The following is a 22,269-nucleotide window of genomic DNA, read 5'->3' on the forward strand; positions in this document are numbered from 1 at the left end:
CCTATGGTCAAATTGTGCATGAGCAATCAACCTACCAAAGTGTGTTGTTGGACTGAAACCAAGGCACCCGGAGGAAACCCACAAAGACACGTGGAGAACACATCAAACTCCAACACATCCAAACTATTAACTAATTCATATTAGTTAGAAGCATATTTCCTACTTGGTCACATCATCTTTTCTAGTAATTACACTTCTCTAATATTTTGGAATTGAAGATACTAATTACAGTTACATTCCATGCTGTATACAAGACTTGACTTGCTCAACAGTCTGGTCACTGATTTTGCTCTTCAGGCTTCACCACATATTTTCAACAGGAGACGGATTAGGATGCAGCCTGGCCAGTCAAGCACACACATCTACAAAGCCTCGGTTTATCTTGTGCAAAATGAGGTCTGGCTTTGTCCAGCTGAAACAGACATGGAGTTCCTGGGATGTCTTCTAGACAGCAGCGTATGTCTCTTCATTATACTAACATAAGTTTCCACATCAGTGGTATCTTCACATGCAGAGATATAATAGTTGAAAAGGGTCTTATTAGGTAAAGGATTTTTAATTGTCATTTGTTTTGTTTGGCAGGTGCTTTATACATGGCATGACACATATTTATAGTCTAGAGAAACAGGAAGGTAAAAATGGCCGTTTAAGGATCTTCAATGATTCAGTTGTGCATTAGAAAAGTAAAATAATATGACAATATATCAGGTACATTTTATTTACAAATAAATTCTAGGAATGATAATATTTTTTTAAAAGATTTTATTTATTTTAAAATATTCTGTCCAAGTAAAAAAGTTCACGTTTTCAGTGCAGGATCAAGCTGATAAAATACCCCCATACCATGGTATTTGTTCATATTTACTTAAAATTAATCATCTGAACTGTGAATCTTGTAAAACATAAATACTTAGTAATTTTTTTGTAAAGTGTGATACAGACACATCAAATAGAAATCTGTTCATATTACAATCCAGTTCTTCAATTAAATTTTTTTTTTTTTTTTTTTTTTTTTGCATTTTACAAAATAGTCCCAACTTTGCTTTGTTCATTTCTTGGTAGAAAAATATATTATTGCAGATATTATTAAGCAATAATGCATGAGAGGGAGAGCTGTAATGTGAAATATTGATGCTGGTGTACAGCGGGCAGAGAGCAATGCAATAGAGACCACATCTCACATTAGAGCATGAACCTTGAGAGCGTATTGCACTTTTACCATAGTTCCATTATTGCTGTTTAATGATAGGTTTTAAGATAGAGGACATCATCATCATCATCATCTTTTCCGCTTGTCCATTTCAGCATCGTGGTGAAGATAGAAGACAGAAAAACAGTTTGTTTATCAACATTCCTCAAGGTAAAATAGTTCCATTCTATCAGAGACAGCACAGCTGTCTTGCAAGTGCAAACGTCATTGCTAGGTTACGCGTGTAAGTGGTGAAGTAATACTTGAATGTCTTTGGTCATAGTGGAATTATCATGTAATATTAGCACTCCTCTGTCTTGCAACCAATCACAATACGGGGTGATATGTAACTCTGTTATAACTAATTTTGTATTTGTTTTGCTTCACAAAATTACACACTCCTTGCCCATGCTTTCACTCTAACATGGTTTCTCATGTCTTATCTCATAGAAATGGCACACAAGCACATGTTCTAAATCAGATGTGTATACTGATTTTTATTTCACAAATCAGTAGATTTTTATTATCATTTTTTTTTTTTTTTTTTTTTTTTTACATTTCAGTATTACAACACCTATTTTAAAACACCTGCCTGTATGTCAATAGTATTACAGTTTGATTAAGTGTTTTAATTTTTATATTTACATATGAAATAGTTACAAAAAAATAAGTAACAAGATAGCATGGAAGTGTCTATCTTCAGAAGAAAAACTAAATCCAATACTCCTCAGACTTAGTGTAATTGATCTGTACAGTACATAAATGAAAGATGTTTTTTTTTCCTTTTCGTTTTAACCATATTTACACATTGGAAAATGATAGACCTTCAAAAATGTCAATCTCTTTGTAAAGTATTTATAATAAAGCCAGTGATCAATGTAGACGTATATAAATGCAAAAGTTGTCAGGTGTTGAAGACTTCACCATTCGTTAATTGTACAAAACACAATAATCTTCTTTCACCTTAGAAGCTCTAGTATAAAAATAATGCAATTTTGTAAAAGCTAAAAGAGTGTGTGGCTATACCATATTCTCTTGTGCATATGATAGTTGTCAAAATTCTTTATAGTATGAAATTACATTTAACTTTTCAAATAATGCCCTATTTTTTTCATTCTGGTATGAATACATGAAATTAATGCTGAGTGTGTGCATGTGAACATGTAGCTTCTGTGTTCGCAGTGTGTCTAAGTTTCGGGGGAGTACTTGCTTTCAATGCTCTCTGCACAGTTGTTCAAATTCATGTCCCTTAGTCTGTCTACAAACTCCTGGATGAGTGGGAGAGGCAGAATGTGTTTCCCTGCCCCAGTTCCACTGTCACTCCAAACCTTCAGCATCTGGTACTGGGCTTCAATGAATGTGCGGTTATCATGTTCTGCTCTGTCGATATCCTGCTCTGATACATTCAGACGGCGAGCCAGCTCCCTAAAACGTTTAACTGGCACCACTTCCAGCGCAAAGTAGATAAATTCATGAGCTACACAGGGAGGGAGAGAGAGAGAGAGAGAGGTGGTAGTATAATCAATGTAAATGAATTATCAAATCTACAACAAAAGATGATTGCACCTTAAATTCGTTTTAATGTATTAAAAGACACATACTTTTAATCTCTTTGGGGACGCAATCTGGCAGCTCAGATTCTCTCCAGTGACTAGCCAGTGCCAGTGGAGTATATTCCTCAATTTTGACCATTGTGGTCTCTGGACAGTATACCTTTAAACAAAATAGTACACATCAGTATCAGTGTGTACACACACATATAAGGGCTGTCAGATTACTAATTCACTCGATTACTTTGCCATTTTTTTGGGTAATGTTCAGTATTCTAAATATTACTACTGATCTAGCTTACCCTAAAAAATGGAACAGATTTTGCTAACACTTTCACTATACCTGTTTTGATGTTTCATTCTCTGGGTCATGTGATTCTGACTGGTTGCCTACATTTCGTCTATTCTTCCTACATCGTGTGATTCCCACATAGACAACAAGGATTACCAGAGCCAAAACTGTCGTTGTGCCCAAGAGTGGAATGAGGACTCCTGGTAATGTGGGATCTGAAAATTAAATATCATATAATTATGTGTTAACTAAACAAGGTCTGTAGAAAAAAATAATACTCTATAGAAAAGGGGAGATTCGTGTTTACCCTGTGGAGGACGAAATACTTCACCCGGATCGGTAGAGGGGGGGTTACACATGTCTTCACAATGTTCCCCGCAACTGAAAAAAAAGCCATTTTCAACATGTATGTATGCAAATACAGAGAACATCAGTTATTACAGATTCCTCCTACAGTCCAAAAACATGCTGGTAGGTGAACTGGCTATTCAAACATGTCCGTATGTGTGTGCATGTGATGCCATGTAATAAACTGACACTGTCCAAGGTGTGTTGCTGTTTTGTGCTCAATGCCACTGAGTCAGAGTAGGCTCTGGACCCACCATGACCCTGGACAACATGAAGTGTCTACAGAAGATGAAAGAAATTAATTAATGAAAATGCTTTGACCAGTCAGTTTTCATTTCCTGAGTTCCTCAAGGCAAATTGAGAATAATTTGGACAGCCTTGGATCATGTTGGCTGTTTTAATCTTTCTTTTTAGGCAGCAAGAAATTATGAGAAATGTCTGGACATACAAACATAAAAATCATATGAATCTAGACCTTCCTGTTCAGAGTGTGTCACATTGCTGCTTATTACATATTGATTGGATTTCATTACCAAATGTGAAAGTGGCGCAATTTGAACTGAAACTATCAGTTTCAGTGTGCTTTTACACACAACCTTGTGTTTTTTTGTTAACAATTTGGAGATATAAAGCCTTGTCAATTCCAATGATTTCATTCATTCATTATCTGTAACCACTTATCCAGTTTAGGGTCACGGTGGGTCCAGAGCCTACCTGGAATCATTGGGCGCAAGGCTGGAATATACCCTGGAAGGGGGCGCCAGTCCTTCACAGGGCAACACACACACTCACACCTACGGACACTTTTGAGTCGCCAATCCACATACTTTTTGGACTGTGGGAGGAAACGGGAGCACCAGGTAGAAACCCACGCAGACACAGGGAGAACACACCAAACTCCTCACAGACAGGCACCCGGAGCGGGACTCGAACCCAAAACCTCCAGGTCCCTGGAGCTGTGTGACACTCCTTGCTGCGCCACCGTGCCACCCTTGAATCAATAATGATACTGTCATTGATAATGATGATAATGTCACCACATAGAAAAATTAAAGTCTCTGATCACTCACTATTTGCATGGTACACAGGCAGTCTTGTTTACACGGTAATGCAAATCTCTGCATACACACTCCGTGTTTTTGTCTGCAACACCTGATCAAAACATGGGACCATTCATTGGACAAATTACAATCAAAATAAAGCCAGAAAATATTTTGACTTATAAACATAAAAAGACAGCTCCCCTCAGAGAAAGGCCTTGGCTGAATGGTAAAAAAAAGCAGCTTACACTTTGTGATGTTTCTCTCTCCAACTCCACACTTTTTGCAGCGCTCACAGAACCTAGTTTCCATATCTATATGCTTTGTGTAGTATCCTTCTTTACAAACACACACACTGTTTGTTTTATGTGTACATGGTGATATCTGTTTTTCATCTGTGAGTAAAGAATGGGTGCACAGAGAGGGGGATTAAAATTTGTCGCTCTCAGTCAGAGTAAGTAACAATGATGTATGAAAATCTATGACATACTTTTCACGCATTCATTACACTTGAAACAATTAGGGTGAAAGTTTATGTTGTCTTGGTATGTTCCATCACTGCACTTCTCACATTGGGACCTCAGACCCACTGCTGAACACTCCTTTATCAGTTTAAATCCTGTAAACCAAAGAAGTCTTACTTAAAATCTGTAGCATGAATACATTATTTATTTTAAATTTCGTATAGGTATACTTAGCCTACATTAATAAATCTAACACAATAACAAATGTGCCACACGGTGAAAATTAAACAGCAGGTAAAACTATATAGTTTTCAAAGAAGAATAAAGTTTACAATTAATATTGGTTATTTCACCTGGTGAGCATTTGTCGCAGCAAATTCCATTTTTAGACATGTACTCATCATCTTTGCAAGATATTTGGCTTGCATTTCTTCCAAAGACTTTTTCAGGTTCTGCTGTGGTACCCTGTTGCATTAACAGAGTCTAGGATGGAACAGAAAATTAAAGTTTAACCATAAATCCATCCATATATCCATTGCCTGTAATCAATTATACAGTTCTGAGTTGTGGTGGGTCTGGTGCCTACCCAGAATCACTGGGCGCAAGGCAGGATCACACCCTGGATGTGGCACCAGCCCATCACAGTAACCACAAGCATAGCAATATAAGTTGTATCATTTATTAAGATGATGGAAATGCTGTTGTTGCATAAATAATGCTATCATGATTTGAAAAGTACAGATATAAGCTGCTCATTAATAAAGAAGTTAATTTATTATTTCATTTGGGCCTGGTATCCATAAGAGACTTCTTACCATAAGAAATAATATGTATGGCAGGCATTTCTTCCTCCATTTGCCTCTGCTGTGCCCAGTGTCCATCCTAGCATAAGTCTTCAGCTCTCACTCCATCAGACAGAGCACAAAACAACTGAGAGGAAACAAGAACAAAGAGTAAAGCAATAAGTAACAAAACATCAGTAAAGTGGAATAGTTACAGTTGAATATCAACTAAACTGAACTGAACTAAACTGCGTGATATATATACACATACATACATACACCAGGTGGCTCCTATGGACCTGGGGTTGTGTGTTCAAGCTCCACTCCATTGAGGAGTGAAGAGTTGGTGTGTTCTCCCCGTGTCCCTGTTGGCTTACTCCGGGTACTGCAGTGTCCTCCCACTGACCGACAATCCAAAAAAAATACATTGGTAGGTGGATTTGCTACTCTAAAAGTGTCCCTTCATGTGAGTGTGAATGAATGTGAGAGTGTGTAAAGGACTAGTACCAACTCCAGGGTGTGTTTCCACTATCTGCCCAGTGTTTCCAGGTCAGCTCCAGACCCACCGCGACCAGTTACAGACAATGAATGAATGAATGTAAATATATTGAGATGTGAAACAATTTATTTGTTTTTGAGTGATTTGGCCCTAAGCAGTAATCATGGGATGAGCTGGATCCAGAATTAACCATTCAAGATCAGTACACAACCACATTGCAGGCATCAACCAAACATTTAGATAGTGTCTATAATAATTGTCCATTACGTTGGTGTACAGTCTAATTGAATATTCATTCATTCATTCATTCACTGTCTGTAACCGCTTTTCCAATTCAGGGTCGCAGTGGGTCTGGAGCCTACCCGGTATCACTGGGCGCCAGTCCTTCACAGCGCGACACACACTCACACATTCACTCACACCTACGGACACTTGAGTCGCCAATCGACCTACCAACATGTGTTTTTAGACCGTGAGAGGAAACCGGAGCACCCAGAGGAAACCCACGCAGACAGAGGGAGAACACACCTTACAGACAGTCACCTTGAGCCGGACTTTAACCCACAACCTCCAGGTCCCTGGAGATGTGACTAATTGCATATTGTTTGTTTATAATAAAATTACAAATTATATAAGTAAGATATGTAATTTTTTCAGTCTTTAAACTGTTGATATGGAAATTTGGAAATATAACCCATTTTATTTTTACTTTGTGCCTCTCAAAACCCACCCAAACAAAGGAGGTGTAATACCACGTATAGACACCCCAGTCAAAACACATTTAGGGCCCAAACAGGCTGTCCAGCTATGTACATACAAGTTTTTTCCATGGGTTAAATGCTGGCCCCATCTATGCCATTTAGGATCTGGGCGATCTATTAGGGCCAGGGAGGATTAAACATTGGGCCAATATGGGGCAGCCTACCTGGGTCCCAATAGTAGCCTATATACTAAGCCACTCAAAACCCATACCCACCATGAACCCAGTTAGTCCAGTAAAGCAGGCCGGGACAGTCTTCAGTAGGAAAACAAAGAGAAGCATATTTAAAAACGGGCGAGTGTTTTTAATGACACTCACTGAACTGAGTATTAAGAGACTTTTTGGTTTACCTAAAGATGACTTCATCACTCATTAAATATGAAATTTACACTTTTTAGTAACTTCGAGATATCTCTACCACTTCCTTTTCTCCGTAAATCTTGCGCAACTTTCGTTTTGGTTAACGCTTTAGAGACTCTCACAAAATTACTAGATTTAACCAACATTCACCATCACTCTGGTCCAACATCTGTATGTCTACCCTATTACCCTGACGCTATACACAAACCACGAACAATAATATAAAATGTCAGACATTTTTCCATTTTTTTCATTACTTTCGATGTCGTTTCACCGCCCACAACCAGCGATACTGATCTAAACTAGTTTCCGTCGGCGAGGTCAGATTACCCTTTGCAGATCAAAGGAGCTTCGCCTTTTACTTCGTTTAAAGATACACGACCCCAGGAGCACTTTCAGGGCCCTGGGTTCATTTTATAGACGGAATGCTACACATTAAATAGAGAAAGCTTCAAACAAACCTGTGGAAGTCCATTTCCCCTGCTCGCTGGGAGAAGAGGAAGGCAGGCTTTGACGGGAAACGTTCTGCGTCACATTAAACCGCTCCGCCTCGAGTCAGTGAGTCCTACTACAGAGCCACAGTACGCCACTTTCAGACCCTCACTATGCAGTCCAATTCAGCTTGGTTTTACTGGCATGACTGATTCAGAAACAATGTTGCCGAAGCACACAAGCTTTAAAGCTCAAACAATTGTGTGAGGAAAGCAATAAACCAAACAAACAATATATTAAAAACTCATAAACTCATTTACAGTAGTTTTATAGAGTGTCGGAGCTTGAGGTGGGTGGGGTTTTGTACCGTGTGTTGCTTTCTGTTCTTCAGGCGGCGGCATGTTAACACATATTTGGCAGCGAGAGGCGCCGTTTTTCCTTTTCTGAAGTTTTGTAACTGTTCATATTGGGTCAGAATTATGTGTGGTTTTAAACATAAATAAATATTATATTATATTATATTATATTATATTATATTATATTATATTATTTATGTGTGGTTTTTAATTAACAATTATTTAGAATCCTAGGCAGGAGAAATTGCAGCTCTGACTGTCTCGACCTAACCGCTCTCCCCACACACTCTCTCCTCTCTGGACAGCCAGGCTGTGGTCACTGGCCCAGTAATTATTCAGGATCTGTATCTGTTGCGGCTCTCTGTGGGTGATGAGATACTCTGCTAATTTAGAGCATTTTTCTATAGTATTTATTTTTTAGCTAAACACCGGCCCTCTAAAAGTTTGAAAAACAGTGAGCTGGTGAGTGTGCAAGTGTGAGTATTGGGACTGGGTGAGAAAACAGGACTAATCTAACATAATCATATCAAACAAGGGTCTATATGGTCTTGACAAATCCAAGCACAATCAATTCACAGGGCCACAGGACTCACATTTGTGCATTAAAGGTACACTAGCTCCTGGGCTCCCCTTTCAGCTGCACAGTGTAATTCACTTTTACAGCACTGGAAGTGCTGGAAGGAGGAAGTGGTAGTGAGAGGGACAGTTTTCATACCCTCCTCTAGAAGTAAGAAGTAAGAAGCCGGTGTGTCAACAACCAAGGTTCTGTTCTCTCTATTTTAGATCACTGAGGCATCACAATGATTTTAAAAATAATTTGAAGGTAAAATACTATTTAGTGTTGCTTGAACTAAGTATTTTAAGTCCTGTACAAAACAGAGAGTAGATTGTAACTACAGACCATTTAAAGTTCCCTTCCAGTCAGGGATTAAACCTCTAAAGACTTAAATTTATTGATCAGAATCACATATTTAGAAGCTATTTCCATAGAAAAATATCCCACAGTACATTGAAAGTTGCTTAGATGTAATCTCAGCTTGTCAGCTATATTCACCCTGGCTGTCTTAATCAGATCATTTGAGAGTTTCTTTGGAACACTTCAATTTCTAGGCAAAAAGTGCTCAGTGTAGCGTATAATGCTTAAACATTTCAAATGTGAAAAGCCTCACCACAACCCTGAAATGGATAAGCGAAAAAAGATGACGATGATGATGATCATGTGATAAGTCTTCTAGCATGTATTATATAGCATGAAGTTGACATTTTCATCTAATGATATTTATAAAGCACCACTAGCATAATACGGCCCTAGAGTTGATACTATTTCCAGCCTAACCCCGGGCTCTCACAATTTCATGATTTTCTTATCCCTCCTGCATAAAAAAACACGTATTCAATAACACTTTTTATTATAATAAAGCTGGGGTTTTGTGGAAACTGGCATGTTCTGGATTGTCAAATCCAACACTAAGGTATGTAATTATCATGCAGCGACCTCTGTTCAGGGGAAAATCAAACAGTATTACCACAAATACACTGGCAACCTTTCCCTATCAGTGCATGGGGCCTATGTGTGGCAAGCTTTTTGTTGCTAGCTCTTATTAGCAATCAACTGACACTCCACCATTTTTCTAAACCTTTGAATCTATAGTAATACAGAGTGAATGGATGATTACAGAGGTTTGCATTCCTGTAATCATGTGAGGTATTGCTTGGCCATCTATCAACTGCATTGATTCCACTACAGCTTAATAGTCTTTAAGAATTTCTTTTAGTCTGCAGGTAGTGTCGCAAGTCACACAGCTCCAGGGGCCTGGAGGTTGTGGGTTCGATTCCCGCTCCGGGTGACTGTCTGTGAGGAGTTGGTGTGTTCTCCCCGTGTCCGCGTGGGTTTCCTCCGGGTGCTCCAGTTTCCTCCCACAGTCCAAAATCACACGTTGCAGGTGGATTGGCGACTTGAAAGTGTCCGTAGGTGTGAGTGAATGTGTGTGTGTCTGTGTTGCCCTGTGAAGGACTGGCGTCCCCTCCAGGGTGTATTCCCGCCTTGCGCCCGATGATTCCAGGTGGGCTCTGGACCCCCCGCGACCCTAAATTGTGTCAGAAAGTCATGACATTCCTAATCAATGAGTTTTCAGGATTAGAACCTAAAATAACAATTTGATATTAGTTATTATTTTAAGGGAAAGACTGAAGAATAAAGAACAAAGTATGTCTTTACACCCTGTTGCAGGATTGCCAATATTTGTGAAGGGCAATCTTAGATAAAGTGATAATATAACAGAACATACACAAGAATATGTTTCTGAATAAGTTATATTTTTGTGTGCCTGCATGTGTGTGTGTGTGTGCTCGTGATACATCTTAAGGGGCCACATCCTGACACCTTTTCCACTTCCTGTGTGACATCATATGTATATATAGTGTTTTTAGTATGATAGCACAATGAAATAAATGCCAGTGTGTGTGTGTGTGTGTGCGCACATTTCTGATTGAAGTACATTATCCAAACATACCCAGCTAAGAGTGGTTTTGTAGTCCATAGTTAATGAACAAATGTGTGCATTGTATAGGCTATAGCCTCTAGTTTTGCAAGTGTGTACGTGCAATTAACTATACAGGAATCCTTCTCACACAGACAGTTCTCAGACTCTAAGAGAGTAATTTATTATTAGGTGTCCTTAAAACTGCATATATTGATAATGTTACCATTGATAATGTCATGAGGTGTTTAAAATGTTGCCCTTTTGTAGCTGAGTTGTTCTTGGATGCTTTCATTTCACAATAAAAAATCACTTAAATTTGGGAAGATATCTACCAGGGCAGATTTTTTTACAAAGTGACTTCAGGCAAAGGTGGCTTTAGCAAAGTGAATGCCTATATAAGTTCCACATTAGTTTTTTCTGATATCATTGCCACTTACAAGCTAATAAGCTACTGGACAGAATAGGTTTACTAATGTAACATCATCTGACTTTTATGAGTATTATATTAAGTGGCTGTGCTCCAGTGCCTTGTATTTTATGAGTTGTTTTTTTTTTCATATGGTTCATCAAAAATGAGATAATATGTAGGTGTATATTTATAATTTAGAAAGTTCTGATTCAAACAAAGAGATCTTTGTGATACATTCTGTGATGAAGTTCATTTACTACATATTTTCTATTTTCCCTTATAGGTTGTAGTTCAAAATTATCATAACACTGTGACTGTTTTGCACCTCCCTGAGCAGCCAGGAAACTGTATTTAGCATATTTCCTTGTACTACTGAAATAGACCCCGATGACCGATTTGATGCAGAGACTTTGACACAAAATGTTACAGGCTGCATATACCATGTGCTATACAGCATACATCAGCATAAGTCAGTCTAAAAAATGCTGAACAAAGAAAGTATGGTCATCAGAAAAACATTGCTGAAGACAAACATAACTACAAGCTAAAAAAAATCTAACTCATCAATGCAATAATAATAATAATATTAAATAAATAAATACATTTAAAGAAGTAGCATTTAAAAACATAAATAAATATGTAGGGCAGCACGGTGGCGCAGCAGGTTATGTCGCAGTCACACAGCTCCAGGGTGCTCCGGGTGTCTGTCAGTGAGGAGTTTGGTGTGTTCTCCCTGTGTCCGCGTGGGTTTCCTCTGGGTGCTCCGGTTTCCTCCCACTGTATAAAAACACCACACATTGGTAGGTGGATTGGCAACTCAAAAAGTGTTCGTAGATGTGAATGTGTGAGTGTGTGTGTTGCCCTGTGAAGGACTGGCACTCCCTCCAGGGTGTATTCCCGCCTTGCACCCAATGATTCCAAGTAGGCTCTGGACCCACCGCGACCCTGAACTGGATAAGTGGTTACAGATAATGAATAAATGAATGAATCATATATCAAAGTAAATCAAAGAGACAATTTATTCATTTAAAGTATACATTAAAATAGTGTTTCATTTTTTTGTAGTGTTTACACCACATAACTCTGCTTGAAGATTTTTTTTGCAGAAAGGTTGCCATGGAAGATGTAAAGCTGTCATCAACAGAGAAAAAAAAGGATGACAAAGCAAACATTTTAGAATAAAAATACTAAAACTAAACTAAGTTAAGACAATGTTAATTTCCCAAGATAATGGAGGCATTATACATAACACATGCTAATGTATTTCATGAGATGTACAGAAGTGACACTGATGAATATTATTGCTGATGAAGCTGAAGACTTTTATGAGTAACACATGAGAAACATATATGAGTAATTGCAAACCCTGCACTTAAGAACCTTAAGATCGAGTGATGGTTTTTTCACACTCACACATCTCTTAAACAAACATGGTTCTTTATGGAACCAAAAGTAGTTCTTCCAAGGTATCACTCAAAGAATCCTTTTATAGCACTATTATTTTTAAGAGTATCTTTCTGGAAAGGTTGAGATATCATACAAAATAAAATACATTTGTTAAATTCCTTGAACCATTATAACCAACAAAGGAAAATTGCAGTTTTGCCAGTGCAATTTATTAGCCATTCTTACCTGATACAAGTCTATAACTTCCAAAGTGCATGCTCTATTTTTCTGATTCTTCTGATCATAGTGGGCCATACACTTTTGATAGGAAACAGATCTGGGCTGCAGGCAGGCCAGCGAAGCACATGCACTCTGTGTCTACGAAGCTATGTTAATTTAGTACATGCAGAAAGAAGCCTGGTGTTGTCTTTCTGAAATGACTATAGACTTCCCAGCAAAAGATGTTGCCTTGATGCAGCATATTTGTCTCTAAATTCTAAACATACACCTCTGAGTCAAAGGTAACTTGTCAAATAGTGACAGATGTTAGCTTCTGCACCTTTTGCTGATAACAGACCACATGGTCCCTTTCAACTTTGGCACAAAGAAGTTGGCATCTGTTGACAAGTTGAAACGTGGACTTAACTGACCACAGCACACATCTTTATTGTTTTATCCAAGATGAACTTGGGCATAGAATACTGGCATTTCTGCACAGAATTGATGTATGGCTTTCTCCTTGAATTATAGAGATTCTGCTGATTTTGCAGCAGTGGAAAGTACTCCTGAGCCCATGTAGCTATATTTACCACAATAGCAGATAGATAATAGCACAATAGATGGTTTCTCATGCAGTTCTGCCTGAGGAATCAAAGGACATATACATTCAACAGTGGGTTTAGCCTTGCCCTAAATGTGCTGGGAGTCTTTTCACAATATATTACAGATGGTGGAAATTGAGGAGCCAGTTTTTTTTTTAACTGTTTGACAGTTTTCTCACAAAATGTGGCACAAAATGACGACCCACACTCCATATTTGCTTAGAAATACTAAGCCTGTAGTGGATGCATTATTGTGAATTGTTGAAGTGATGGAACTTGAATATTGAATACGTTTTTTGAGCGCAGGCTTTTAAATTGTATTTGTTTGTATTTCAAAATACAGTGAAGTGGTCCACCCAAAATATTTCAACACATTTCTTTGTATGTTTGTCATTTAAATACAGGTTAAAAAATAAGTTTAGGTTTACAGTATATTCCAACATTTCTGTACAGTAATGTCATCATTTTGCTGATTGGCCTTTGCATATTAACATCTCGTATTTCAGATTTATTTTTACAGAATGTACATTTAAATACATTAAAAAATATATCAGTCTGATTGATAAAGTCAATGAAGTAATGATATGCGCATATAGAAAGAAAATGAGATTGGGTGTGATTCACTACATCCATTTACCTAGGTTTACAGGCACAGGGGAGGGTCTTTACACTCTGTGATCCTAATTCTGAGAATTGCAATAAACCAGAGAGCCCTGACACATCTAAATCTCTAACTTAGAATATTACTACATCGTGTAGAGAGAGAGAGAGAGAGAGAGAGAGAGAGAGAGAGAGAGAGAGAGAGAGAGAGATGAAAACACGTTTCAAGTGATTCTCGACTGGGTTCTCAGCTGACCTCAATGGCCCTAGCAGTTTACAGTTACATGAGGTCATGTAACAGTTCACAGAATGAGTGGTCTCCTTGAAATGCATGCTCATTATCATTTTCATACTCATACTCATAATGAGACTCATAATGTGCAGAGGACTTGTGGTACATGAGAGAGAGAGCAGGAGAGAGAGAGACAGAGAGAGAGAGAGAGAGAGAGAGAGAGAAAGAAAGAGAGAGAGAGCGAGCGAGAGAAAGAGAGAGAAATTGAAAGAGTACAAGAAAGAGACTACTAAAGTGGGGTGTTTTGGAATCAAAGTTGACAGCTTAAAAAGACATGTAGATTAATGGAAATGGTGAAGGAGGTAAAAGGCAACGCTTTGCTAGGGTGGTCTTATGCTTAGTTTGTCATCTGAGTTCTTGAATGAGTCATCATGACATTTACTGATAACGGCTTTCAAGAGGCTTCTTAGACCTTTACGTTCAGAGTTGTCTAGGGGTCCGACCCAGTCACTTCACTTACCTCACCTTCTTGTTTTAAAGGTAAGACTCTGAGCTTGGGGTGCAGTGATGCTATTAGGGTGCTATTGTGATGGGGCCAAACCTGTTTGATAAGGTAGTTTAATTGAAGGACTGATTGACAAATAAGATTAAAGCAGTCTAGATGTATTTTCATGTTTAAGAGCCCAGATATGCAGTGCTCTGCTGTGATCTGTATTTTAGGGATGTGAAAGTTTTCTCCACATGACTCCTTAGGCGCAGTGTTCAGTCACATGTTGCACTGAAAAAGGGATGCACTGCATGTACGTGATTTGAATTTGTTCCACGTGAAGGCAGTATTTTACATTAACCAAATTATTATCAAAAGGAAATAACTGAAATATATGAAAAATGTTTTTTTTTCAGTCCACTCAGTCTGATTATGTTTTGATGTTTCTACATGTTACCCTGATCCAATATTAACATCTGTGATTCTCCCTCCATCAGATGTGGATCCAGAGCTGCTGTGCCCTTCTCTTAACACAGTTCATCTTCGTCACTGGAACCCTGGTTTGTGACAATGATACACATTATAACTGGACAGGTGCAAGACAGTGCTGCAAAAAATGTCAACCAGGTAAACTTGTCTACGTTCTACCTGCAAATTTGCTCACAACATTATAGTATTTTATTCTCCAAAATGGACATATCTAATGACACTTATTAAAAAATAATATCACAGAGACAATATTTCTAGAAGTTATAATTAAAATCTTTTAGACAGAACCACCGAGAGCACAATGACCTTTTCAGTGCTTTTCTACATTTCATGTTAATACAAGGGGAAAGTACTTGTACAGTACTTCATGACTGGATTGTCAGAAATGACACATCAGGTGATTGCCATGTGCACTTGATTTTAAGTAACATAAAATGGCAATTTGTTACAGTTAATATCAAAATAAAGACAGTCAAATCCAGTACAGATACTTATGAACACAAAAGAAATGTCAGTAGAGTATTATCATAGATCAGAATTCCTCTTTTCATGCCCTGCAGATTAAAGCCAGAAACATTAGAAAATTCCAAGAGAGAAAAAAGAAATCTGAAAGTAAGAGGGAAAAACTCTGTTTGAGCAGATACAAACAAACAAAAAAAGGAAGTGTGAAGTGTGACAAGGGTTTTGTGGCTATGTTATCCACTCCCTGCACAGACTTCACCACACTTTCCATTAAATGAGTGTTTTATGAAGGTTTATAATATAAATATATAGAATGTTAATACAGGAACCAATATCTAAACACAGTTACACTTATATTCACAGCTTCTACACTTCAGTGTAAAATTCAGTGTAAAATGTGTAAAATCAGAAACAATTCTGAGAACTAATTGTAATTTGCAAATATTTAAAGAGCGAGTGATTAAAAGTGCATTAAAAGCAGGCGTTTATGTTTATTAAAATGTATTTCTGTGTGAAAGAATCTACTTTCTGTTCATTACAGTATAGAAATTCATATTTAGTTACTAATTCATTTTTCATGATTTCATGATGTTTTGTTGTTTATCTGGTGCTCACATCACTGAAATCAATTTTATTTATAGGGCAATTTTTTCAAAAGGTATTGACACAAAAAAGTCTGTATAACCTCATTTCCTGTGCTGAGAGATGCTGCTTATAATGAGAAGTTCCACTGCAGTTGCATAAGTTGTTTTGTACTTGAGCTGCTACTTTGCTAATTCTACTCATACAGACATATGTACTACTATAACTTTTTCCAAAAGGGTAATAAACAGTTATTTTGCAGAGCATAATTAAATATTACCCTCCAAATCCTGTATGTAGGAATGACATATGGCATTCTTGAAAATGATGAGCTGTTCCCTTAACTGTAAAAACATAGTGATACCAGACTTGCTGTTGTGTTACTGACAACTGCTGACACATATCCTTATTGACACATCATAATATTCACAGCAGTAGATTCAGAACAAGTGGTCTTTGACCACATGTAACCACCACTGTTACAATAATTCAGAAGACTCTGACATGTGTGTGTGTGTGTGTGTGTGTGTGTGTGCTTATGCAGGAGAATTCATGCTTCAACGATGTTCTGAAAAGGATGAGACACAGTGTAAGCCTTGTGGAACAGACTACTACATAGATTACTACAATGTGGAAAGGAGCTGTGAAATGTGCTCTCGGTGCACCAAAATGAGTGAGTATTACACAGACGCTGAGCACATTTACACACATCACATATGTTCAGGATCATCAACCGTTTGAATTATTATTATTGTTTCAAATGTATTTGTTAATCATTTCTTTGAATAGCCAAATGAATCAGCTTCATCATATGAGAGTTCAGAAATGTTAAATGGCAATCAAGAAATGAGAGTAACATAAGAACAGGGGATACCCCTAAACTTGGGTGGGTTTCCAGCACTAGGGGGTCTCAGGTTTGCACTAAAAACACTGAGTCACACACCACAATCTATAAAACAGACAAATATTAGAAAGTTTTTACCAAATAAAATATTAAAAGTAGTGAATCAAAAAAAAAACTGCAACATTTTAGAAAGTGGGGGAGTGGGGTTTTAAGACCAGAATCTAAAGGGACATTAATTACGTTTTGCTTCTTTAGTTACTTGCTAAAATAAGTTCTGTAGACATAAATAACAACTCACCCAGTATAAACTGCCTAGATGATGATCACTGTCTTTTGAAAACCTTGTTTCATGGAAAATTAGGCATATACACATATACACAACACTTCAAAAACACCTGGAGCCCTTACATTTTTGGAAATAAAGGTGCAATGAAATGTTCTTTGACACATTGTCTGGAGGAACCCATTTGGTTCCTTACAGTACTAGTAAATAGATGTCAATATAAAGAACCACTATTTAATATATGAGAGGTATGCCAAGAACATTTTTAACTTTTAAAGAACCTCAGCAGAATGTAAACGACAAAAATCAGTTAAAACCTTTGGTTGCCAGGCTTACCTAATGCATATTGCTTACTATTTATTTGGGCCATCTAGCTATTTAAGTAGTTGTGGAGTTCCTCTAGAAGACCAGAACCATTTAGGCACCCTTCTTTTAAGAGTCTACGGGATCTGCTAGGAAATATTAGTCAGCCCATTATCTGTCAAGTTCGGTAAGTTCAGCCTGCTCAGTTTTGAGAATTTCAGGACATTACTGCTGAACCTAAACCTGAGACCACATTGAAAGTCTGGGATTATTTTATTTTAAGATAATCAAAAATTTATACTTGAGATACTCCTTTAAAATTTCGGCCTTTGTAGAAAAATCTCAGATTCAACTTGTCTTTCAAATTGTTATACTGATAATGTAGTACATAACAATTCTATTAGTTAAAAAAGTTGCAAATTATTTTATTATAAATTATAATATAATTAAGTTATTACACACTCAGCATTTGCACATTTTTTTCCTCTCAGAACAACAAGAATTATGTAAGACAGTTTATGTTGAATTCATATATGTGACATATGTTGTTGTGGTTGCAGATATGATTAAAATTAAGGAGTGCACTTCAAAGAGTAATACAGTGTGTGGCTGTAGTAACGGATATAAATGCAACAATGAACAGTGTGATGAATGTGTGATAGTCCAAGGAGTAATGACAACAGCATCAACAACAACAACAACAACAACAACAACAACAACACGAGTTACACAACCTTCAGCTCAGTCTGTTAATACCAATCCCATACCAGATCCCATAGGTAAGCATTCTATATGAGAACACATACACGTGCATGTGGCTTCACCATCACAATGGCATACACCCAGACACAGAAAAGACCTTTAAATTTTATTTCATAAAATTTTAATCACTTCCCCATATTAATGTATATTACTGTCTTCACACACACTGACAAACAGAACTAGAAGTATGTAATATTGACTTACTCTCTCCCTCTCTCTTTGTCTCCCTTTTCTCCCACTCACTCTTGATCAATCTCTCACAGACAGTGTGTGGATCTCTCTGAGTCTGTGTTGTACGTGCTTTCTGCTTACCTGTTTCATTCTCATCAGCAGACACACACCTGCAAGTGGACGGACCCTGTCAGCATCAAATGGTCAGTAATTCTGAAATTCAAACATTTTTTTACACTGACAAAAATACAAACTGCTCATTAAAGCATGTTAAGATGATGAAAAGACCAAGAAAAATGATTCAAAATTACTTGAAATTATTTTGGTCTGAAATAAAGTTAAAACTAAATAAACATCAGGTATTCATTAAATGAATAATTAATAATCAAATTATTATAATTATAATTATAATGAGCAAAAAGTAGATTCCTTTTTTACACAGAAACACAAAACACATTTCATTAGAAGTAAACACCCACTGTTAATATGTTATCACTTGCTCTTTAAAAATTCACCAATCACATCTATTGTGTTCCGACATTTTTCATCTGTGAACTCTGGTTCAGATGTGTATATGTACCATATGACTGAATTGTAGAACATTTTATATAGGTTTGAAGTATGAAATTAATACTCCCATAGTATTTGGTAAACCCCCTGCTACTTTAATGACAGCATACAAGTTGAACAATGACTAAGCAACTTCTGATGAATAGATGTAATCCACGTGAGCACACTCTTAGCACATGCTGTAATGGAAATTTTAAGGTCTAACAAAAACAAATTTTGAGATATACAGTATATTTGTACACATACACACAAAGGCTTTAAGGTAGTCAGTTTCACAATTCTGCTTACATTTGGAAAAATACTTATTCTTGTCACATTACTGCATTTCCAAGCCTGAGACGTATCATCAAATCAAATCTAAATAATTCAAAGTTGATTTGTAATATACATAGTCATATGTGATACAACTAGCAGTGAAATGCTTTGATCACTCCTCTTTTCTACATAAGATAAAATTATAAGATATATAGATTTACACAACAACATCCCAATCATAAAAAACAAGCATACAATATAGATTGATATATACAGAGGTGTAAACATAACTAAGGATATATGTGCAAAATAAGGGTAATAAATAGAGGTCTAGTAGACAAACAGAGATCTAACTTTAGAAATAACTATGTTACTATATTAATATTATAATATAACTGCAAAATGCATGCAAAGAAATATCAATGCTTTCATGCAAAGTACAGCATAGTTTTATGTAAAAAGAGCCTATATCCTATAGATCTAATTGTTAGTTTCAGGTATAAACAGTGTCTGATGATTAAATATAACTGCTTACTTTCTCCACAGCTTGCTGTTATTGGACTACTAAGAAGAGCTCAGTGGATACCAGTGAGTGCACAGAGGAAGAGGAAGAGGAAGAGGAAGTGCCAATGCCCGTCCAGGAGATGTGTGGGGGAAAGTGCGATTGGCAGAATGTCTGAGAAAGACAGAGGGAAGAAGAGAAAGCGAGACAGGAGATGCCACATGAGAGTTTGGGTATATAAACTGTTATTCACAGTCCAGAACATAGGGGTGAGACACACATAAAGATCTCTTCTTGATCTTCAGTGAGACAGGGTGAGGAAGCACACACCTCTTCTTCATTGTTTGAGCTCAACTACAAAGATACCGACACACACATATACATACAAACTCATGCACATGTGTGTATGGATAAGATTACATATCACAGATGTCTTAAGACATTTTAGGAAAAATGGACAGCTGCTTTTTCTTTTTTTTTTCAGAGCTAGAAGTCCATATTATTAGATGTTCTCTTGTATGGTTGTTTTTGTTCTTCACTAGTACAACACACTCTGATAATATATACTAAATTGTCACTAGGGTGGTAGCCTTCAATAGTGCTTTTTCAGTACCATTTGTACCAATTGTACCATATTGTATAAAAATATATATATTTGCATTGACTTCATACACACTGGTTTGTCACCAGGCGTCTCATAGTAGATTTCTAATTCTATATCAAATCTCTAAACTTACTATGAAAACGTGATTAATTTACACTGTTCAGGTTTAGAGACAGGTTTATGCATTTGTGGGTACATTTGCACTCTTTGTATTTAAGGAAAAAAACTGTGGGTAATTTTAAGTTCTGGTCAGGATATTTAAGAAATTATAATTAAAAATGGCTACCACTAGAGACAAAAACTATTGTATTAGGCTGCTTTTGCACATATTTCCCATAGATGTCTTTTTTTTTTGTCCGGTCAAAGTTTTTAAAAGTGAGAAATGTCCTAACTTTTCAAAACAATGAGTGGTGTTTTATGTTTTATATAGCAGCCGACCACTCAGGCTGAGAATATGGGGTGAAGGGTTTCCCACAAAAAAAATAAAATAATAATAATAATAATAATAATAATAATAATAATAATAATAATAAAAAAAACAGATAGAGAGGAAAAACTCAAGTGATATAGTTTGGACTAAGGTCAAGTCAAGTGATAGTGATTTCATGCCATGCATGAAACTACAAGGATATGAAGATGCTATGCATGAAATCTTTGTGAATTTTATTATTATTATTTTTTTGTATATGTACAATATTACCGCGACCCTGAAATGGATTATGCAGTAAAGAAGATGATGAGATTATGTACAATATTCAATGACCAGTGTAGTTTTTTGAAAAACGTTTGTGAATGTTCAGCAAAAGCTGCAGAACATACATCTTTGGCACTGTTCTACCAGCCATGTTTTGATGGTCACTGCCCTCTCATGTGGCTAAATCCCAAATGGCTCTATACTCCTTTCATAGTGCACTACATAGGTCATGAAGTAACAGTTTAAAGAGTACATTATCCAAAAGTGATATGAAGTTGAATGCAAAAGGCCTATTTAAGTGAATATACACATCCTTAACCGTGAAAACCGGCTGAATTAATCCTATTGGCAAAAGGTAACGCACATTTGGTGTGTAATATGAATAAGAAATATCATTTTCTGCTCATGCTTTGACATTCATTTCAGATATTAGCAATATTTTTTTAGAAATTCCCAAAAACAAAACCTGCATTAATATTCAATTGCTTAAATCTTCCCAGAGTTAAATAATTAATTAATGATCAGAATATATTGTACATTTCACTGTATGGGCAAACAGTTGTGGACACCTGCTTTTTCAATGTTTCTTCTGAAATCAAAAGGTTTTGATGATTTGCTGCAGTAACAGCCTCTATACACTTCTGAGAACGCTTCTTACCACGGGAATATTTCTGAGGATCTGTTGGAATTCAGACAGAAGAACATTAGTGAGATCAGACATTTTCCTTAAACTATTAGTTCTGGAACACAGGTGCCACTTCAGCTAATCCTAATTGTATTTGATGATGCTGTCCAAAGAATACAGTTCACGGTGCATGGTGACTTGAAAGTTATGTACAGCTGCTCCAGAGCTTCCCATTTCATATCACATATTTGTATGGAGATTAAATGAACATCTGTGTCCACAGTGAGGACACATAAAAGAAAATGAATTCATGCTCGATGAGGGGTGTCTACAAATATTTGAACATATAGTGTAATATTAATTTCCATTTTTTGTTTGTTTGTTTGTTTGTTTTTAACTAATTTCTCTTGTGTAAAATATCATTTTTGCATTGCTTTTTATAAAATGTGTTTAGTATTTAGAGTATATGACGATATTTCTATTGCACTTCAACACAGACACACAGAAAAGGCTTTTTGAGAAAATCTTCAATGAATTATATATATATATATATATTTTTTTAAACCTTATGAAAATGTCAATGTTTATATTGTGAAAACATTTCATATAACTTGATCATAAAATTTGAGTAGG

The 22,269-nt window shown here is 36.7% G+C and overlaps 2 protein-coding genes across 4 annotated transcripts; one reads left to right on the plus strand and one right to left on the minus strand.

Annotated features, from left to right (window-relative positions):
• Positions 1 to 345: 345 nt before the first annotated feature.
• Positions 346 to 7,898, minus strand: tnfrsf1a (tumor necrosis factor receptor superfamily, member 1a). 3 transcript variants are annotated; one of them, XM_066684123.1, is made up of 10 exons: positions 7,141 to 7,162; positions 5,699 to 5,813; positions 5,237 to 5,366; positions 4,910 to 5,038; positions 4,668 to 4,814; positions 4,450 to 4,531; positions 3,339 to 3,412; positions 3,083 to 3,246; positions 2,791 to 2,902; positions 346 to 2,666 (listed from the first exon to the last, which is right to left on the minus strand). In XM_066684123.1, exons 2-10 carry the CDS (start codon positions 5,762 to 5,764, stop codon positions 2,377 to 2,379), a joined length of 1,194 nt encoding a protein of 397 aa, XP_066540220.1. In that variant the 5' UTR covers positions 5,765 to 5,813; positions 7,141 to 7,162; the 3' UTR covers positions 346 to 2,376. The 3 variants fall into 3 exon arrangements, with proteins under 3 accessions (XP_066540220.1, XP_066540219.1, XP_066540218.1); XM_066684122.1 differs by lacking the exon at positions 7,141 to 7,162 and adding an exon at positions 5,941 to 6,056; XM_066684121.1 differs by lacking the exon at positions 7,141 to 7,162 and adding an exon at positions 7,746 to 7,898 and having other exon boundaries at positions 347 to 2,666.
• Positions 7,899 to 14,441: 6,543 nt separating this feature from the next.
• On the plus strand, positions 14,442 to 19,937 carry cd27 (CD27 molecule). The gene is made up of 6 exons (XM_066683101.1): positions 14,442 to 14,543; positions 14,988 to 15,117; positions 16,568 to 16,696; positions 18,014 to 18,232; positions 18,479 to 18,589; positions 19,758 to 19,937. The coding sequence occupies exons 2-6, from the start codon at positions 14,988 to 14,990 to the stop codon at positions 19,889 to 19,891; spliced, it is 723 nt and encodes a 240-aa protein (XP_066539198.1). The 5' UTR covers positions 14,442 to 14,543; the 3' UTR covers positions 19,892 to 19,937.
• Positions 19,938 to 22,269: the final 2,332 nt, after the last annotated feature.

The sequence above is a fragment of the Hoplias malabaricus genome, chromosome 10 (genome assembly GCF_029633855.1).
Source record: "Hoplias malabaricus isolate fHopMal1 chromosome 10, fHopMal1.hap1, whole genome shotgun sequence".
Classification (NCBI taxonomy): domain Eukaryota; kingdom Metazoa; phylum Chordata; class Actinopteri; order Characiformes; family Erythrinidae; genus Hoplias; species Hoplias malabaricus.